The sequence below is a fragment of the Rhincodon typus genome, chromosome 5 (genome assembly GCF_021869965.1).
Source record: "Rhincodon typus isolate 14 chromosome 5, sRhiTyp1.1, whole genome shotgun sequence".
Lineage (NCBI taxonomy): Eukaryota > Metazoa > Chordata > Chondrichthyes > Orectolobiformes > Rhincodontidae > Rhincodon > Rhincodon typus.
In genome coordinates, this window is record NC_063336.1 from 13,961,892 (window position 1) to 13,979,072 (window position 17,181).

General features: G+C 40.8%; 1 protein-coding gene across 1 annotated transcript in view; it reads left to right on the forward strand.

Annotated features, from left to right (window-relative positions):
• The window catches only part of babam2 (BRISC and BRCA1 A complex member 2), a 187,484-nt gene extending 171,577 nt beyond the window's left edge, over positions 1 to 15,907 (forward strand). The window contains exons 14-15 of the mRNA XM_048596535.1: positions 11,567 to 11,720; positions 15,553 to 15,907. Coding sequence (XP_048452492.1) covers positions 11,567 to 11,720; positions 15,553 to 15,616 — 218 coding nt within the window. The 3' untranslated portion in view covers positions 15,617 to 15,907. The remainder of the gene's footprint in view (positions 1 to 11,566; positions 11,721 to 15,552) is intronic.
• The last annotated feature ends 1,274 nt before the right edge of the window (positions 15,908 to 17,181 follow it).

The window sequence follows — 17,181 nt, forward strand, 5'->3', positions numbered from 1 at the left end:
AATTGCCTTTCCCCCAGCTATAACTCTTGCCCTGCGGTATATACCTATCCCTTTCCATCGCTAAAGTAAACGTGACTGAATTGTGGTCACTATCACCAAAGTGCTCACCTACCTCCAAATCTAACACCTGGCCTGGTTCATTACCCAGTACCAAATCCAATGCGGCCTCGCCTCTTGTTGGCCTATCTACATACTGTGTCAGGAAACACTCCTGCACACATTGGACAAAAACTGACCTATCTGAAGTACTCGAACTATAGCGTTTCCAGTCAATATTTGGAAAGTTAAAGTCCCCCATAACAACTACCCTGTTACTTTCGCTCCTATCCAGAATCATCTTTGCAATCTTTTCCTCTACATCTCTGGAACATTTTTAGGAGGCCTATAGAAAACTCCCAACAGGGTGACCTCTCCTTTCCTGGTTCTAACCTCAGCCCATACTACCTCAGTAGACGAGTTGTCATCAAACGTCCTTTTTGCCACCGTAATACTGTCCTTGACTAACAATGCCACACCTCCCCCTCTTTTACCACCTTCCCTGATCTTACTGAAACATCTAAACCCCGAAACCTGTAACAACCATTCCTGTCCCTGCTCTATCCATGTCTCAGAAATGGCCACAACATCGAAGTCCCAGGTACCAACCCATGCTGCAAGTTCACCCACCTTATTCCGGATGCTCCTGGCATTGAAGTAGACACACTTCAAACCACCTTCCTGCCTGCCGGTACACTCCTGCGACCTTGAAACCTTATTTATGACCTCACTACTCTCAACCTCCTGTACACTGGAGCTACAATTCAGGTTCCCATCCCCCTGTTGAATTAATTTAAACCCTCCCGAAGAGCATTAGCAAATTTCCCCCCCAGGAAATTGGTACCCCTCTGGTTCAGGTGTAGACCATCCCGTTTGTAGAGGTCCCACCTACCCCAGAATGAACCCCAATTATCCAGGTATCTGAATCCCTCCCTCCTGCACCATCCCTGTAGCCACGTGTTCAACTTCTCTCTCTCCCTATTCCTCGCCTCGCTAGCACGTGGCACGGGTAACAAACCAGAGATAACAACTCTGTTTGTTCTAGCTCTAAGCTTCCACCCTAGCTCCTTGAATTTCTGCCTTACGTCCCCATCCCTTTTCCTACCTATGTCGTTGGTGCCTATGTGGACCCTCTCCCCCTTAAGGATCCCGAAAACACGATCCGAGACATCACGGACCCTGGCAACTGGGAGGCAACACACCAACCGCGAGTCTCTCTCGTTCCCACAGAATCTCCTATCTGTCCCCCTAACTATGGAGTCCCCAATGACTAATGCTCTCCTCCTCTCCCCCCTTCCCTTCTGAGCAACAGGGACAGACTCTGTGCCAGAGACCTGTACCCCATGGCTTACCCCTGGTAAGTCGTCCCCCCCAACAGTATCCAAAACGGTATACCTGTTTTTGAGGGGAATGGCCACAGGGGATCCCTGCACTGTCTGCCTGTTCCCTTTCCGTCCCCGACTGTAACCCATCTACTTTTTTCCTGTAAAATGAAAGGCGAAGCAGTTTCCAGGGGCTGAACAGCCATTCATACCATGTAAGTAGGTTTCAGCAATGGCTGCTCCAAGGTATGGGTGATATTAACAGAGGTGGATACAAGTAGTTGGGATCCTCAACAGCAGGGAGGCAAGTCCAAGGCTGGAAGTAGATACAGTAATCAGAACAAGCAAGTTGAAGAGGCAGGTCAGGCTGGAACACGACAGGGAGCGAGAAATGCCCGTTGGATTAAATTGCATCTATTTCAGTCCAAGAGGACTGACGGGGAAGGCCGATGAACTCGGGGCGTGGATAGGTACGTGGGGCTGGGATATTATAGCCATTACAGAAACATGGCTAAGGGAGGGACAGGACTGACACTCAATGGTGCTTTAGGGAGGACAGAGGTGGAAGAAAGAGGGAAGGGAGAGTTGTATTTTTGATTAAGGGGAGTATCACAGCAGTATTCAGAGATGAAATAACTGAGGGATCATCCAGTGAGGCTTTGTGGGTGGAGCTAAGAAATAAGAAGGGGATGGTGACGTTATTGGGGTTGTACTATAGGCTCCCAAATAGTCAACGGGAATTAGAAGAACAAATATACAAGAAGACTGGGGAGACTTGCAGCAGCAGTAGGGTTGTCACAGGAGGGGATTTTAATTTTCCTAACATAGACTGGGACTGCCATAGTGTTAAGGGCTTAGATGGGGTGGAATTTGCTAAATGTGTTCAGGAAAGTTTCTTCAAACAGTATATAGAGGGTCCTACTCAGGAAGAGGCAAAACTTGACCTACTGTTGGGAAATAGGGCAGGACAGGTGACTGAGGCAACAGTGGGGGAGGTCTTTGGGACCAGTGACCATCGTTCTATTAATTTTAAAATAGATATAGAGAGGAACAAAACTGGTCCACAGGTTGAAGTCCTAAATTGGGGCAAGGCAAATTTAGATGGAATTAGACAGGAGCTTGCAGGGAGTAGTTTGTTTGTAGGCAAAGGGACTTCTTGCAAGTGGGAGGCCTTTAAAAGTGTGATAGCTGGAGTTCAAGGTCAATATGTTCCTGTGAGGGTGAATGGCAAGGTTAGCAGGAGTAGGGAATCCTAGATGACAAGAGATAATGAGGCTTTGACCAGAAGAAAGGAGGCATGGCTCAGGTACAGGCAGCTGGGATCAAGGGAATCCCTGAAGGTAATATGGGGGATACAGGAGTTTACTGAAGAAGGAAATCAAGAGGGCGAAAAGGGGGCACAAAATAGCTTTGGCTGAAAAGATTAGGGTGAATCCAAAGAGATTATTTAAGTATGTTAAAGGAAAAAGAATAACTAGAGAGAGAATAGGACCCCTCAAGGACCAAAGTGAGCATGTAGGTGTGGAATCGCAGGAGATGGGTGAGGTCCTCAACAAATATTTCTCCTCTGTGTTTACCATGGGGAAAGACATGAAGATTTGGGAACTTGGGGAAGTTGGTGGCGATATCTTGGGGACAGTCCATATCACAGTAGTGGAGGTGTTGGAAGTATTAGAATGTGTGAAGATGGATAAATCTCCTGGTCCTGACCAGATATTTCCCAGAACCCTGCAAATGGCGAGAGAAGAAATTGCAGGGGCCCTGACTGATACATTTGCATCATCACTAGCTATGAATAAGGCCCCGGAAGGCTGGAGGGTAGCGAATGTTGTGACCTTATTCGAGAAGGGCTGCAAAGAAAAACCTGGGAATTATAGACAGTAAACCTAACATCTAGGGTAGGTAAGCTGCTTGAGAACATTCTGAGGGATAAGATATGTATGCATTTAGAAAGACGGTGTTTGATTAGGAGTAGTCAGCATGGCTTCTTGCGTGGGAGGTCATGCCTCACAAATTTGCTAGAGTTCTTTGATGAAGTGACCAGGAAGGTTGATGAGGTCAGGGTGGTAGACGTAGTCTACATGGATTTCAGTAAGGCCTTTGATAGGGTTCCACATGGTAGGCTGCTCTGGAAGGGTAGGTTGCATGGAATCCAGGGAGAGCTGGCAAATTGGATACACAATTGGATTGATGGTAGGAAGCAGAGAGTAATAGTGGAAGGATGCTTGTCGGACTGGAGTCCTGCGACTAGTGGTGTGCCTCAGGGATTGGTGCTGGGCCCATTGCTTTTTGTTATCTATATCAATGATTTGGATGAGAATGTACAAAGCATGATTAGTAAGTTTGCAGATTACGCTAAAATAGGCAGTATTGTGGACAGTGAGGAAGGTTATCAGAAATTGCAGCAGGATCTTGATCAGCTGGGGAAGCGGGCCAAGAAATGGCAAATGGAGTTTAATATAGATAGGTGTGAAGTGTTGCATTTTGGAAAATCCAATCAAGGCAGGAGTTTCATGGTGAATGGTGAGGCATTAAGGAGTGTAGTGGAACAGAGGGACCTTGGAGAGTTCAGGTGCACGATTCTCTGAAAGTGGAATCATAGGTAGACAGGGCAGTGAAGAAGGCTTTTGGCACACTGACCTTCATCAGTAAAGGCACTGAGTAAAGAAGTTGGGAAGTTGTGTTCCAGTTGTGCTGAATGTTGGTGAGGCCACAGTTGGAGTATTGAGTTCAGGTTTGGTCACCTTGCTATAGGAAGGATATTATTAAACTGGAAAGAGTGCAGAAGAAATTTACAAGGATGTTGCTAGGACTTTATTCTTTAGAGCGTAGGAGACTGAGGGGGGCAATTTATAGAAGCGTATAAGATCATGAGAGGCATAAATAGGGTGAATGCACTCAGTCTTTTTCCCAGGGTGTGGGAATTGAGGATGAGAGGGCATCACTTTAAGATAAGAGGGGAAAGAATACATTGGAACCTGAGGGGCAACTTTTTTATACAGAGGGTGGTATGCATATGGAATGAGCTGCTAGCGGAAGTTGTTGAGGTGGGTGCATAAATAGTATTTAAAAGGCACTTGGACGAATACATGGATAGCAAAGGTTTAGAAGGATATGGGCCAAGTGCAGGGAAATGGGGTTAGCGTGGTTGGACATTTTGGTCGGCATGAGCCAGTTTGGGCCGAATGGCCTGTCTCCGTGCTGTAAAACTCTATGATTCTATAATTAGTTCTAGTGATGCAGCTGTTATGTGGTTAGAAGGTGAATTCCATGTCAAAGTTCCACAGTCTCTAGAGAATCAGCGTGGACTCAATGAGCCAAGTGGCATCCTGTTATGCCTTTAAAGCTCTAAATGGGGCATGGTAGGCTGTTCACAAGCTCTGCAGCAGGCGGGAGTTCTGTAAGAGAAAATAATTCAATTACTAATTTAGTTTTCTTGTGCAGTGATATTGAAATGAACTTGGATCAGATATTGGAGCACTAAATTGTGTATTTGCCTCATTTGGCGTACATCAGTTCCACTATTATTTATTCATTTTTTTTTATTTAATCTGAATAGAATGTTCGCAGGACATCTTTTACTACCATACAGGAAAGTACATTTACTGTAGAAATATTTCTACCAGTTTCTACACAATTTTTTCTGCCCATTTATCAGTACTGAGCAGTTGTGGTTTATGTTAAGAAAGAAAAATACTTAGTATTAGTTGCAATTTTTCAGTGCCTTCACAGAAAATTGTGTTCCCTTTTGTGTAACCAAACCTTTTAGCAATTGGGCAAAAAATAACTCCATGATAATAATGATCAAAGGTTAAAGGTGGGAAGAAGAACATTTTTACAAAGTAGAAATTCTTTAACACTCCCATCTGTGTTGCAAATCATTAGATTTATCCCAGCTATGTTTAGAAAGAGTGTTTAGTTAGTACTAGCTTCCATGTTTTCAATTATTTTGCTTACCTCCTAATCATGATGTGACACTGAATTTCACAAGTCAGCTACATTAAGAAGCGCAGGGTACCAGTGATCTCTCCAGCTGTTGTAAGAAGACTTGATATTTACAAGAGTCATATAGAACAGAAACAGACCCTTAGGTCCAAGTCGTCTCTGGTAGCTTGTTCCATATATGCACCCCTCTGTGTGAAAAAGTTACCCCTCGGATCCTTTTTAAATTTTTCTCCTCTTGTCTTAAACCTGTGCCCTGTAATTTCAGAAACCCCACCCACCCCTAGCAAAAAGACCTCGGCTATTTACCCTGTCCATGCCCCTCATGAATCTATAAACCTCTATAAGGTCACCCCTCAACCTCCAACGTTCCAGGGGAAAAAAGCCTCTCGCTATAGCTCAAACCCTGCAATCTTGATGGAGTTTCATTCTGCTCTTTACTTTCTTTCTTAGCAACAAAAATAATGGTGGCAGGCAGTCTAACACCTACGTCCCCCAACCCTTCATTGGCTCAACTTGTTTGTGTGGAAGCTGTCAGAATGATCCTCCGTTCTGTTGATTAGTTTGTCTGATTTATAACTTATAATAAGATGGATTTATTTGTTTTTTGGTGTCAGTCATTCAAAGAATGCAAGTCAGATGATAAATCACAAATGCACCTTTGCTTCTGTTGCATCATCTTTCAACTGCCTTTAGCTGAGCAATTTGGATAAAAGGGGTGCATATTTCTCAGTAGTTGCTTTCCATGGTGATCCACGTCGGCTGGAGTACTTTCAGAGACAGATCCATCTGTCTGATACTGACACAGACTCCTCTGCTGTTCACTCAGTTAAATCAGTCTGGCACTGTGTCTACTGTAAATATACATGCTGCAACACAGACAGCTTTGCAATGAACACATACTGTTCCCAGAGAAGCACAAATTGCTAATGGATTGTTTTTGATAGGCTTGAGAATATCCACGAGCTATTCTGCAAACAAAATATGTAAAGTTTTTTCCAATAAAAATGATTGTTCATAGACAAAAAAGAAGTGACTTTTTATAGTGAGGAAAAGTTGTTTGCCACTTTTTAACCTCGACCTCGCCTGTCTACCTTCTCACCGTATCTCAGTTTCTAACAATATCCTTCAGTCTCTCTCCAGAAATGTAAACAATGTGTCATTCTTTATTCTACGAAACAGTTAGCATTTGGGTGAAAAGTTATGCTCAAGTTCCCTTCTTACCGCGAACCTGCATTGAGTTTAAATTGTATTGCCAAACTGATATGCTCCATTTAGACACTCTATAAACTGAGAAGTATGGTCACGTTAAGAATGTTGCAGACAACATTGACAGACATTGATAACATTGAGAACAAATGATTGGGAGAAACAGTAATATGCTAGACAAGTTAATTACGGCAAAGAATTACCCTGCAGCAATTCAGCAGTAGCTGGCTCCTTCACCTGATTAAAATGTTGTTTTCTGATGAACTTTGCTGTTGTCACTGTTGCTATATCTACTGAGACTGCCTTTCTGATTGTGTTCTGTTAGATAAAACATTTTGACATACATACAGATCTTAATTTGAATTGAAATGGTCAAGCGAACTTTCTGGGACAGGATCGAGTATATATAATTTGACTAATATATACTATTTGGTGCGGAGAAAAATATATGAAATATTGCTTTGGGAGCCCTGAATATTCCAAAATGTCTTTGTAAAATCAGTGTACTTTATTTTCAATATCATATATCTTTGAAAATGTAATTTTTCATGAATCATGATTCTGCCCTGAAACTACTTGAGTGTACTTTGGATAACTGTGGAGCTTATTTCAGTTTGGTAAGCAAAAAGTACTTCTGTCTTTTTTTAAAGTTATTGTTGAAAATGTGTTGCTGCCAGGAAATAATGCTGATCCGTAGGAATGCCTAAGTGATTTCAAGCTTGTTTTCAGTGATGAGCAGAAGTATGAACGTGCTCTCTCTTGATTGAAAGACTCAGTACACAAGAAAAACACGGTACCTGACGGCACACAATAAACTGATCAAGAATGCATTTTCCAAAATATGAGCCAAGATGTTTTTCTTGGCAAACAGAATTATCTTCCAGGAAAAATATATATTAATGAGGGAAGTAGCAGTACTGGAGTGTGTAGAGCGGTTGAATAATTGGGATTAAAAATGTGGACCCCAAAATAGGTCCACATTCTGAATGAATGTGCCAATAATGTTCACAGTTCTGTGTTACTGCGTTACAGGAAAATATCACCTTATTTTCAGTATTTATTTCAGCTTGTTTTATAGTACAGATATTTTGTATAGGTCTAACTATTACCAATCAAAGCATGGATGACACCAGAGTTTCCCCAAAGAGCAATGCAAATATACATTTCCATAGATGCATATGTATGCTTGGCTTTGTTTCAATCACAATGTATTATTTCCTGATGTGTTAAGGAAGTTGTATGTACAGATGCAGGCATAAATAATATAACGAAATATAAACATAATTAATAGATTCATATCTTGCTCTCGAAAAGACCGTTAAAAACACATTCTGACTTTGGATCATGGAGCTTAAAACAATACTGCTGTGGGTAACGATTGGAATTGACAGCCGTAGTTCTTAAAGGTTAATAAAATTATGCACAACCAGAACTACTAGTCAAAGTACTATTTATTTTTTACAAGAACACTTATGCTTCTCTTTATTTGTTACTTTTAATCGGTAAATTAGAAATCATAGAAAATAGGAGCAAAAGTAGACCATTTGACCCTTCAAACCTGCCCTGCCGTTCAAATAAAACTAAGAATGGCAGAATCTAGAGGTCTGAAATCACAGACCAAGACGGTGGCAGAGTATAGAGTGCTGAGCCTGGAGTTCATCCACTCCCATTGGCTTTCTCTTTCTTTTGTTTTCTTTAGTTCTTTTTACTTTTGCCCTTTTTTCTTCCTTTTCTTTAAAGCCCAGAGAGTGGCCAAAGAAGGAGGAGTCGTCCAGCAGCAGCAATGCCAAGACATAGAACATACAATGAGCCAGACATGGTGCCACCTCAGCCCAGGGTCTCCCGGCAAGCGGGGAACAGTTCCTGGGCTGACTCCCCTGGTCCAGACTCGCAGGCTGGGCCGGGTCTCCAGGCCCACAACAAGGCCAGGGCGCCTGAAGGAGAGGAAGCATCAGTGAAAGGGATGGACGGAGGATTGGCGGCAGCATCTGGTGGAATGTCAGATGGGAAATGGGGCATACAGAACCCAGTGCATTCCCAGGGCCGTGGCTCCAGGTCGGACGCAGCATTTGTGGGAGTGGCAGTGGTGGAGGCCCGTAAACGAGACCCCAGACCCGGTTACAAAGGCCCAAAAGTGACTGGAGGAGCAGCGGAGAGGAACAAGAAGAAGAGAGAAAGATGAACTATATTGCAGTAAAATCTTGCATTATGTTCAGGTTTCAAGATAGTGCTGGAGCCTGGCGAAACTTTGCATATAACATGCAAACAAATACTTTTCACTGTATTTTTATATACACATGACAATAAATCTAAATCTAACATAAACTGAAATTACTAGGGAAACTCAACAATTCTGGAAAGAAGAGTCAGGGAACTTAACATATTAACTCTGCTTTCTCTCCACAATGCTGCCAGACCTTTTGACTTTCTCCAGCAATTTCTGTTTTTGTTTGTTTCCACCATTCAGTATGATTATGGTGGTCCCATAACTCAGTATGCTGTTCCCACTCTCTATTTTGTTAAGATCACAGGTGTTGTATGTGTAACCATGTGACACTGATTTTGGACTCATAAAAACAAAGGTTAATTTGAGTTTAAAAAAAACTGAGCTGCTGAGAATTTCCAGCATTTTCTATCAGCAGTTGAGGCTGAGTGCTCTTCTGAACTATGGTTTGAAACAAGAAAATATTATTGCCAAAGAAAATATACTTGTAGAGGTTTAGCCAGTCGCTACTGGCTGGAAAAAAACTAGTTGGGATTTTGTAAAAATAAGTAGCATTTGAATTCATGGCATAGAGGAGTAGGAATTTGGGTGGATGAGGGCAAAAAAGAGAAGACGTTTCATACAATAGTGAGAGGGGTGGAGCATCAGCCTTGGTGGTAGCTGGGTGCAGTATCAGAGACAGTGAGGTAGCAGAGAGAAGATGGTGGCACTTAACCCTGGGGAAACAGTGATGGTCATTGATCATCTTCTTTCACTGCTGATCATTTGTCCAAATAGCTCAAGCCACAATAATCTAGATGACAACCTCGAACCAGGCTGAGAGGATCGAAAGGCATGGTGTCCTCTCCCAGCCCTTGGGATCATTTTCAGGACCCCATCCACCAGGTGCCCATCCACCAATTTCTCCTTAACTGCCAAGTCCAGTGTGCATGGCATAAACTGTTCAAGGGAGATCTGGATATACACTGCTTGTCCAGGTGCACAGTAGCCTTTTAAAGAAGCACCAGGCGCCAATGGTGCTGGTCCTTTCCAAGATCTGCCAGCAGTGGCGGGTTCTTCTGGCTACAGTGAGTAGTAGAATTGAGCGAGCTGGATACAGAATGGGGTGTCATAGAGGTAGGGTAGGTAGTTAATGAGGCAAATTTAAAACAAGAGCACAAGAAAACCTGCTAGGGCTTACAGAGAGCAGCCCTCCATAAAACTTGATGAAGTTGAAATTTAGTGAAAAAAGAAGAAAGGCCATAGACATGAGTAAACACAGCTACCAGCATGATTTCTACTCAACCAGTTGAGAAATAACTGTAGAAGGACTAAGAGGGTGAATTCAATGCTAAAGCAAGTACTAAATGATCAGATTAGAGGAGAAAGGAAGGTGAAAAATGTAAAATCTTTGAATCCCTACAATGTGGAAGCAGGCCATTCGGTCCATCAAGTCCATGCTGACCCTCTGAAGAGCACTCCACCCAGACCCATCCCATCCCAGTAATGCTCCATTTCCCATGGCTGATCCATATAGTCTGCACATCCCTGGACACTATGGGCAATTTAGCATGGCCAATCCATCTAACCTGCATATTTTTGGACGCAGACACAGGGAGAATGTGCAAACTCCACACAGATAGGAGGGTGGAATTGAACCCGGGTCCCTGGTGCTGTGTGGTAGCTGTGCTAACCACCATGCTGCCTGTTTAAGTCGCTGTAGATAATTCAAAATGTGAAGGAATGATGTCCACACACACAACAGTTCATTTTTAGTGACAGGATCAGTTACAACACAAATCAAGGCCCAAGCATTGCAAAATGCAGCCTTGCTAACTGCTAGGGTGACAGGATCGAAAGGCATGGTGTCCTTTCCCAGTCTTTGGGGTCCTTTACAGCACCCCATCCACCAGGACTACCAGGTGGCCATCCACCAATTTCCCCCTAACTGCCACGTCCAGTGTGCATGCCATAAACTGTCTTTCTAACAGTTAGTGTAGTTCAGTGGCCCAATCACAGCACTAAAAAACACTAATGCTACTTCTTAAGCTTTATGGCAGCTATAGTAAAAGCTCTTGGCCTCTTCTACATTCTCCTACTATTATGGGACCACCTTCTGAGCAAAGGGGAATATCAACAGTAAAAAATATAAATTGCAGCAATATGGAATTTGATTATAAAGGTATGCTTCTGTATATGAAGGAGTGCTTAGCCTTAGTTTTTGAACAAAACTATGTCAGGCTTTCCATTTGTTCAAAGGCGTTGATGGATTAGTATGCTGGAGTTCACAATCTAACAGCTCTGGTATTGCATCAGGATGCAATGATTCAAAGAGAAGACCCAAAACCACAGGAACTTAAGAATGAGTAATAAATTCTGCCTTGCCAGCGTCACCCATCACCTTAGAATACTTTTTAACAGTTGTGCATAAATGGTAGAGCCGTTTCTTGGATGTCCAAATAGCTAGAAACACCAAACAAAAGAAGCCATATTGGTACTGTTGAAAATATATCCTGTGAAATAATGTGCACAAGAAGACTGTTTGTTCACTTTCTCCTCAGTATGTCTTGACACTAGATAAAAAGGCATTAAGTATTCCTCAAATAAATTCACATTGCATAAAGTATTGAAAAATAACTCAATGGATCTGACACAAACTAGCCACCTTACAAAGAAAACTTCAGAGATTACTGCATTCTTGATTTGCAGACATGACTCATTCACCATTATTTGACACAAGCACAGCAGGAATGATTCAATCCTTATTTCTATCTGCCTGTTTCAGTATGAGTAATGGCTACTTTTTTCCCTCTCTCTTCATTTGCAAATCTTTTTTTTTCCCTTTTACCTGTAGTCGATTTGCCCCTATATTTTCCACGGGATCAACCCACGTTGACGTTCCAGTCGGTGTATCATTTTACCAACAGTGGACAACTCTATCAACAGATACAGAAATCTTACCCATACAGTCCTCGCTGGGATGGCAATGAGATGGCTAAAAGAGCAAAGTAAGTATCTTTAAGATTAACAGAGCTTAGATTTACTGCTGCAATAGAAAATCTTTGCTTTGAGTTGAAGCCAATGTAGCTAGATTTTCTTTCCTGATCTCTCTGTTTTAAACATTGATTATTGTCACAAGACTCCAGTCATTTCCCCCTCTTAAACAATGTTAAGAATATTAGCTTAACTACTGTCCACAATGATAAACTGTTGAAGCAAGCAAGCAGGTGGGAAAGTCCATAATGTACCCTCTGCTCCAATGCTTTATCCTTGGCATGTATTTGTGAAGGTTAAGTGCTTTGCGTCTACATTCAGGAAGCAGATGGTGTTCCAGGATACTCAGCAATGGGCTTGGAAACCTCACTACCAGACTTTTATGTTAGCTCAAGGCTGATGAGCAAGAGTAGAATATCTATACGCACTTTTGTTAGAGAATCATTCCAAAGATATTTTACCATTTTACCAAGGTATTCTTTTAAGCTTACCCTGTATTCCTGTTATTAGACTTTTGTGGGTGTCAATAATATTTCTGCAACAAAATCATAATGTTAAGGGTAGCATTTTTATGCTGAGTAAAACTAAATTTAGGCATTTTTGTTGTGAAATTTTAGTGTGTTTCTTCAAAAATATTGTTCTGTATATCTATTAATTTCTGATTTTAATATGAAGAATATACCAGCCATATTTATAGTTGTTGTTAATTACCCTCTGATTATACAGTATTTTTAATTTTAAACACAATGTACGCTAATAAATCTCATCTTACTGCTGAGATTTGATTTACTCAATCCAAAAATCCTTACTGGCTGTCCAAACTTGCCACAGAACGGATCCAAAGAGTGATTAACATTCTTTGTAGCACCAGCTAGTTTAACCACAGATATTTGAGGATGAGCTTGACTCTGCTTAGTGATTCTGACAAGCCAGGAAATCCAAAATGGAAGCTGTCCATAAAATTAAGTAAATTACATCTGGGGAGACCATGGCCCCAGTGGTATTATCACTGGACCTTTAATACAGAGACCCAGGTAATATCTGGGGAATAGGTTCAAATCCCTCCACAGCAGATGGTATATTTGAATTCAGTAAAAACCTGCAGTTAATAGTCCAGTGATGGCCACAAATCCATTCTGGACTGTTGAAAGAACCCGTCTGGTTCACTGACGTCTTTTAGGGAAGGAAACTGCCATCCTCACTGGTCTGGCCTACATGTGACTATGGACCCACAGCGCACATAAGTCAACGCTTCTTACTGTACCCCAGTACACGTGACAGTAATAAATCAAATCAATGCGGTTGACCCTTAACTGCCTTTTGGGCAATTAAGGATGGGCAATAAATGCTGGCCAGTGATGCTCTCGTCCTGTGAGTGAATTTAAAAAATACCTTTTTTCTCCTATAAAAGGTTACAGTAACATTATAATCACCACAGCTCAAACTGAGATAATCGAAGTCTGCATTTGAAATTTGTCCAGTCTCAACACAATTTTTTGTGAACACACAGCGCAAAATTGCTGCCAATTAAATTTATATGAAATTACCAGTTTTATAGGGGCCATAAATTGTGAAAGGCAGACACACTCACATTGGTATTGTCTGAGGTTTTTTCCTGTTTGGACATGATGGAACAGTGTTTTACTCTGCATCTAGGTATGCTCACCCTGGCCTAGGAATGCATGAGGTTGTAACGGGTGCCAATATTGAAGTTGCCTTCAGCCTGATGCAAATATAAATTCACCAAAAATGCATGTTTTTAAAAAATTGTAAAAGGGTGAGAGGCACTTCATGCTGAAGTTAGCCCACACATCCCTCCCAGAACATTCAGATGTCTGGAGAAAATTTCATGGATAAATGGAAGAGACCTAAAGAGTCTACGATTCTCAAGACTGAAAAATAAAAGTTGCAAGTGAAATGTGTTGGCATCCACTGCTCAGATAACTCTAACTCCAAATGTATATAGCAGGAATCTAACTAGCTAGTTCTGTTTCAGTCAGTTTTGATACTTAATTCTAATTTTACAAGCTGACCAGTTTTAGTATTATTTGATGCTGCTAACTGGTAACAAAAACCTCATTTAATTTTACTTGTTCCTGTTTTGGTTTCTAATTATTTCCCCTCCTATCAAATGACATTGTGATTTTGAAGTATAATAAATGGCACATTTTGGTATTGACATATATGACTGCCATGTGTGCCATTGTTTTAATTTTTGTGTTTAATAATAATGGTAATTTAATCATGTTAATAAAATTGCACTACAGGAAACCTTTTAATTTTATAATACATGTATGTGACTTTTAAGGAACATTTGCATCCTGAATTCCTGTGGTTTTGAACAGAGAACAGAAAAAATATTGACATTATAAGTCATAATCTTACTCGCTGACAGGTGGCTTAAGGGGCCAAATGGCCTACTCCTCCTATTTCTGTGTTCTTCTGCAGTGGGATACCAAACACATTTAAAATTAAATTTTTCCTCTGTTGTTTTAATGGGAAACTTGACCTATTTAAATTAAAGGAAGGAGTTTCACCTAACTCTTAATGCATAATTTGCATAATTATTAAAAATAAAAAAAATTAAAAATAAACTAATTAAAAATAATTATTTGGAAAATAGGATGTCTGCCAATAATAAATAAAGATTCTTTTACATTGGTATTGTCAAGGTTTGTGCATGATATGCTTTTTAATTGTTATCCCGATGTTTCAACTCAACTATCATTTTTCAGCTACTTTTTAATCTTTGTCAAAGTAGATAAGTTTGCTTTGGTAAACTGAACCCTTGGCTATCCTGTTCATCAAGCATTTTATGGTTTATTTTTATCAGGAGAATTGGTGTAAGATTAATTGATGATCATGTCTTTTAAGTTGAATTATATCAATGTTTGACATTCTACCAAATTATTTGTCTATTAACAAATGAAGGGAAAGATTGTATTTTGAATTTGAACGGAAACATGGAGGAAATGCATTTTCTCTTTTTCTTCTTCTTCCCCTTCCCCTAAAACTACATGCACATATTGTCTGTAAATGTGGAAGAGTAGAACTATTTCCATGGAAATTGCCCTTGGATGAATAACCATGGGCTGTTCTTTAGATGGGAGGAAGCAAGACTCCATGACATTTATGCCTTTTATTCATTACCATCTGTTTCTCTGTTTTTCAAATCTGGAGGGAGAGATTAATTATTTTTTGTTTTTTAGTTTGTTTTCCATGTCTCCCTGGATTGTTCCCTAACTAAGCTGACCTTTTGCTAGGCTTATTCCAGAATCACTCTTGAGCTACATATTATAAGGTGTCCAAGATGGGCCAAGCAAGATATCTTTTTCCTTGTGCACTCATGACATGATGATGACCTGATCAGAATCTTATTATTTGGAGTATCATGGTTTCAGCCTTGCAACTAAAGTTCTGCGTACTGTTCAAGGAATATGTGGATTTTGGTGAAATTATGGCCAGGAAATATTTCTCTTTCCCCATCACCTGTGCTTTACCTGCGATTTAGTGTAGAAGGAGTTCCGTCTCTGGAGGATCAAACTTGGCCGAAAATACATGCCTTCCAACAAGAGAAGAGCAAAATTGCTCTTTGTCGGCAATTTAAAAAATAGCAGAAGGCATGATATAGGTCTCTTAAAGAATCATGTAGACAATGAAGGAAACCTAAAAGGGAAGAAATTCTTATGAAAAGAATAATTTTCAGTTTTTCAGAAACTGATGTTTTAAAATACGTATTTAGTCAACTACAAATACTATTCAGCTATTAAACTGATAATTATCATTCCAATGTTCTTTTGCTGTTCATTTTTAACCACTGCTTTGTCTCTCTTTTTTATTCATTAGGGCATACTTCAAAACATATGTTCCTCAGTTCCAAGAGGCAGCTTTCGCTAATGGGAAATTATAGTTGACACCAGAATCCAGAAGGAAACCAATCAGACAGATGTATTTGTTTATTTCCAAAGTCCATTGCATTTTTTAATTCTTCCTCCTGTGTGCTGAATTCCAACTGTAAGGACATTGATTTTCACTTGGCTGCAATTCATTGGAGTGTGCCTATAGATAAATTAAGGTATTTTCCTAATTGTTCAGTGAACATAAACCAACTTAGTTCTGTGTTCCAAATAACATGAAATGTTGTGAATGAGTGAGAAAATTGTTCCAAGTTGCAATAAATATTCCCATTGCAATGCTTAAATGGTCTAAATCTGTCATTGGAAAAATATTAGAATCTCTCATAAAGGATGTAATAGCAGAGCAATTAGAAATACAATAGGCGGGTTACAAGAATAGGCAAAAAACTTGTCACATGGAGTATATTGTGGAATAATGCATGGTTATGCACTTTGGCAGAATTAATAATGGAGCTGAGTATTGTTTAAATGGACAAAGCCTGCAGAAGGCTATAGCACAGAGTGATTAGGGAGTCCTCATGCATGAATCACCAACAGCTGGTACACAGGTTCAGCAGGTAATAAGGTTGACACTTTTTTATTATTCATTCGCGGGCTCATTAACGGGATGAGGGTGTTCCTGGCCAGGCCAGGATTTATTGCCCATCCCCAATTGCCCAGAGGGCAGTTGAGAGTCAACCACGTTGCTGCGGGTCTGAACTCACATGTAGGCCAGGTATGGATCACAGTTTCCTTCCCTAAAAGACATTAATGAACCAGATGGGTTTTTCCAACAATCGACAATAGATTCATGGTCATCGTTAGATTCCTAATTCCAGATTTTTTTTACTGAATTCAAATTCCACCATCTGCCATGGCAGGATTTGAACACGGGTCCCCAGAACAGTAGCTGTCTGGAATATCTCTGCATTAGTAGTCCAGCAGTAATACCAGTGGGCCGTTGCCTCCCCAAATGGAATGTTGGCCTTTATTTCAAAGGGAATGGAGCATAAAATTTGAAAGAATTGCTAAAACAACGCAAGGCAGTAATTAGACCACGTCTAGAATATCAGGAACAGTTCTCATCCAATTTTATTAAGACAGGTACTCAGCCATTGGAGACAGACCAAGGAAGGTTCATTAGCTTGATCCTTGCATTGGGCAGGTTTTCATATGCCAGGTTGAGTAGGATGGGCCTGTACTCATCGGAATTTAGAAGAATGAGAGGTGATCTTATTGAAATGTACAAGATTCTGGTAGGACTTGACAGGGTAGTTGCTGAAAGGTTCTTCCCCCATGCAGGAGAGTCTAGGACAAGAGGAAATAATCTTAGACTGAAAGGTCGCCCATTTAAGACAAAGATGAGGTGAAATTTCTTGTATGAGGATAGTCAGTCTGTGGATTTCTTTACCGCAGTGGGCTGTAAAAGCTGGAGTGAAAACATTGAAGACTTTCAAGAAAGATGTAGTTCTTAGGACTATAGGAATCAAAGGATATGGGAGTAAGCAGGAACAGGGTACTGAGTTGGATGATCAGCCATGATCATATTGAACGGTGGAGCAGGCTCAAAGGGCTGAAT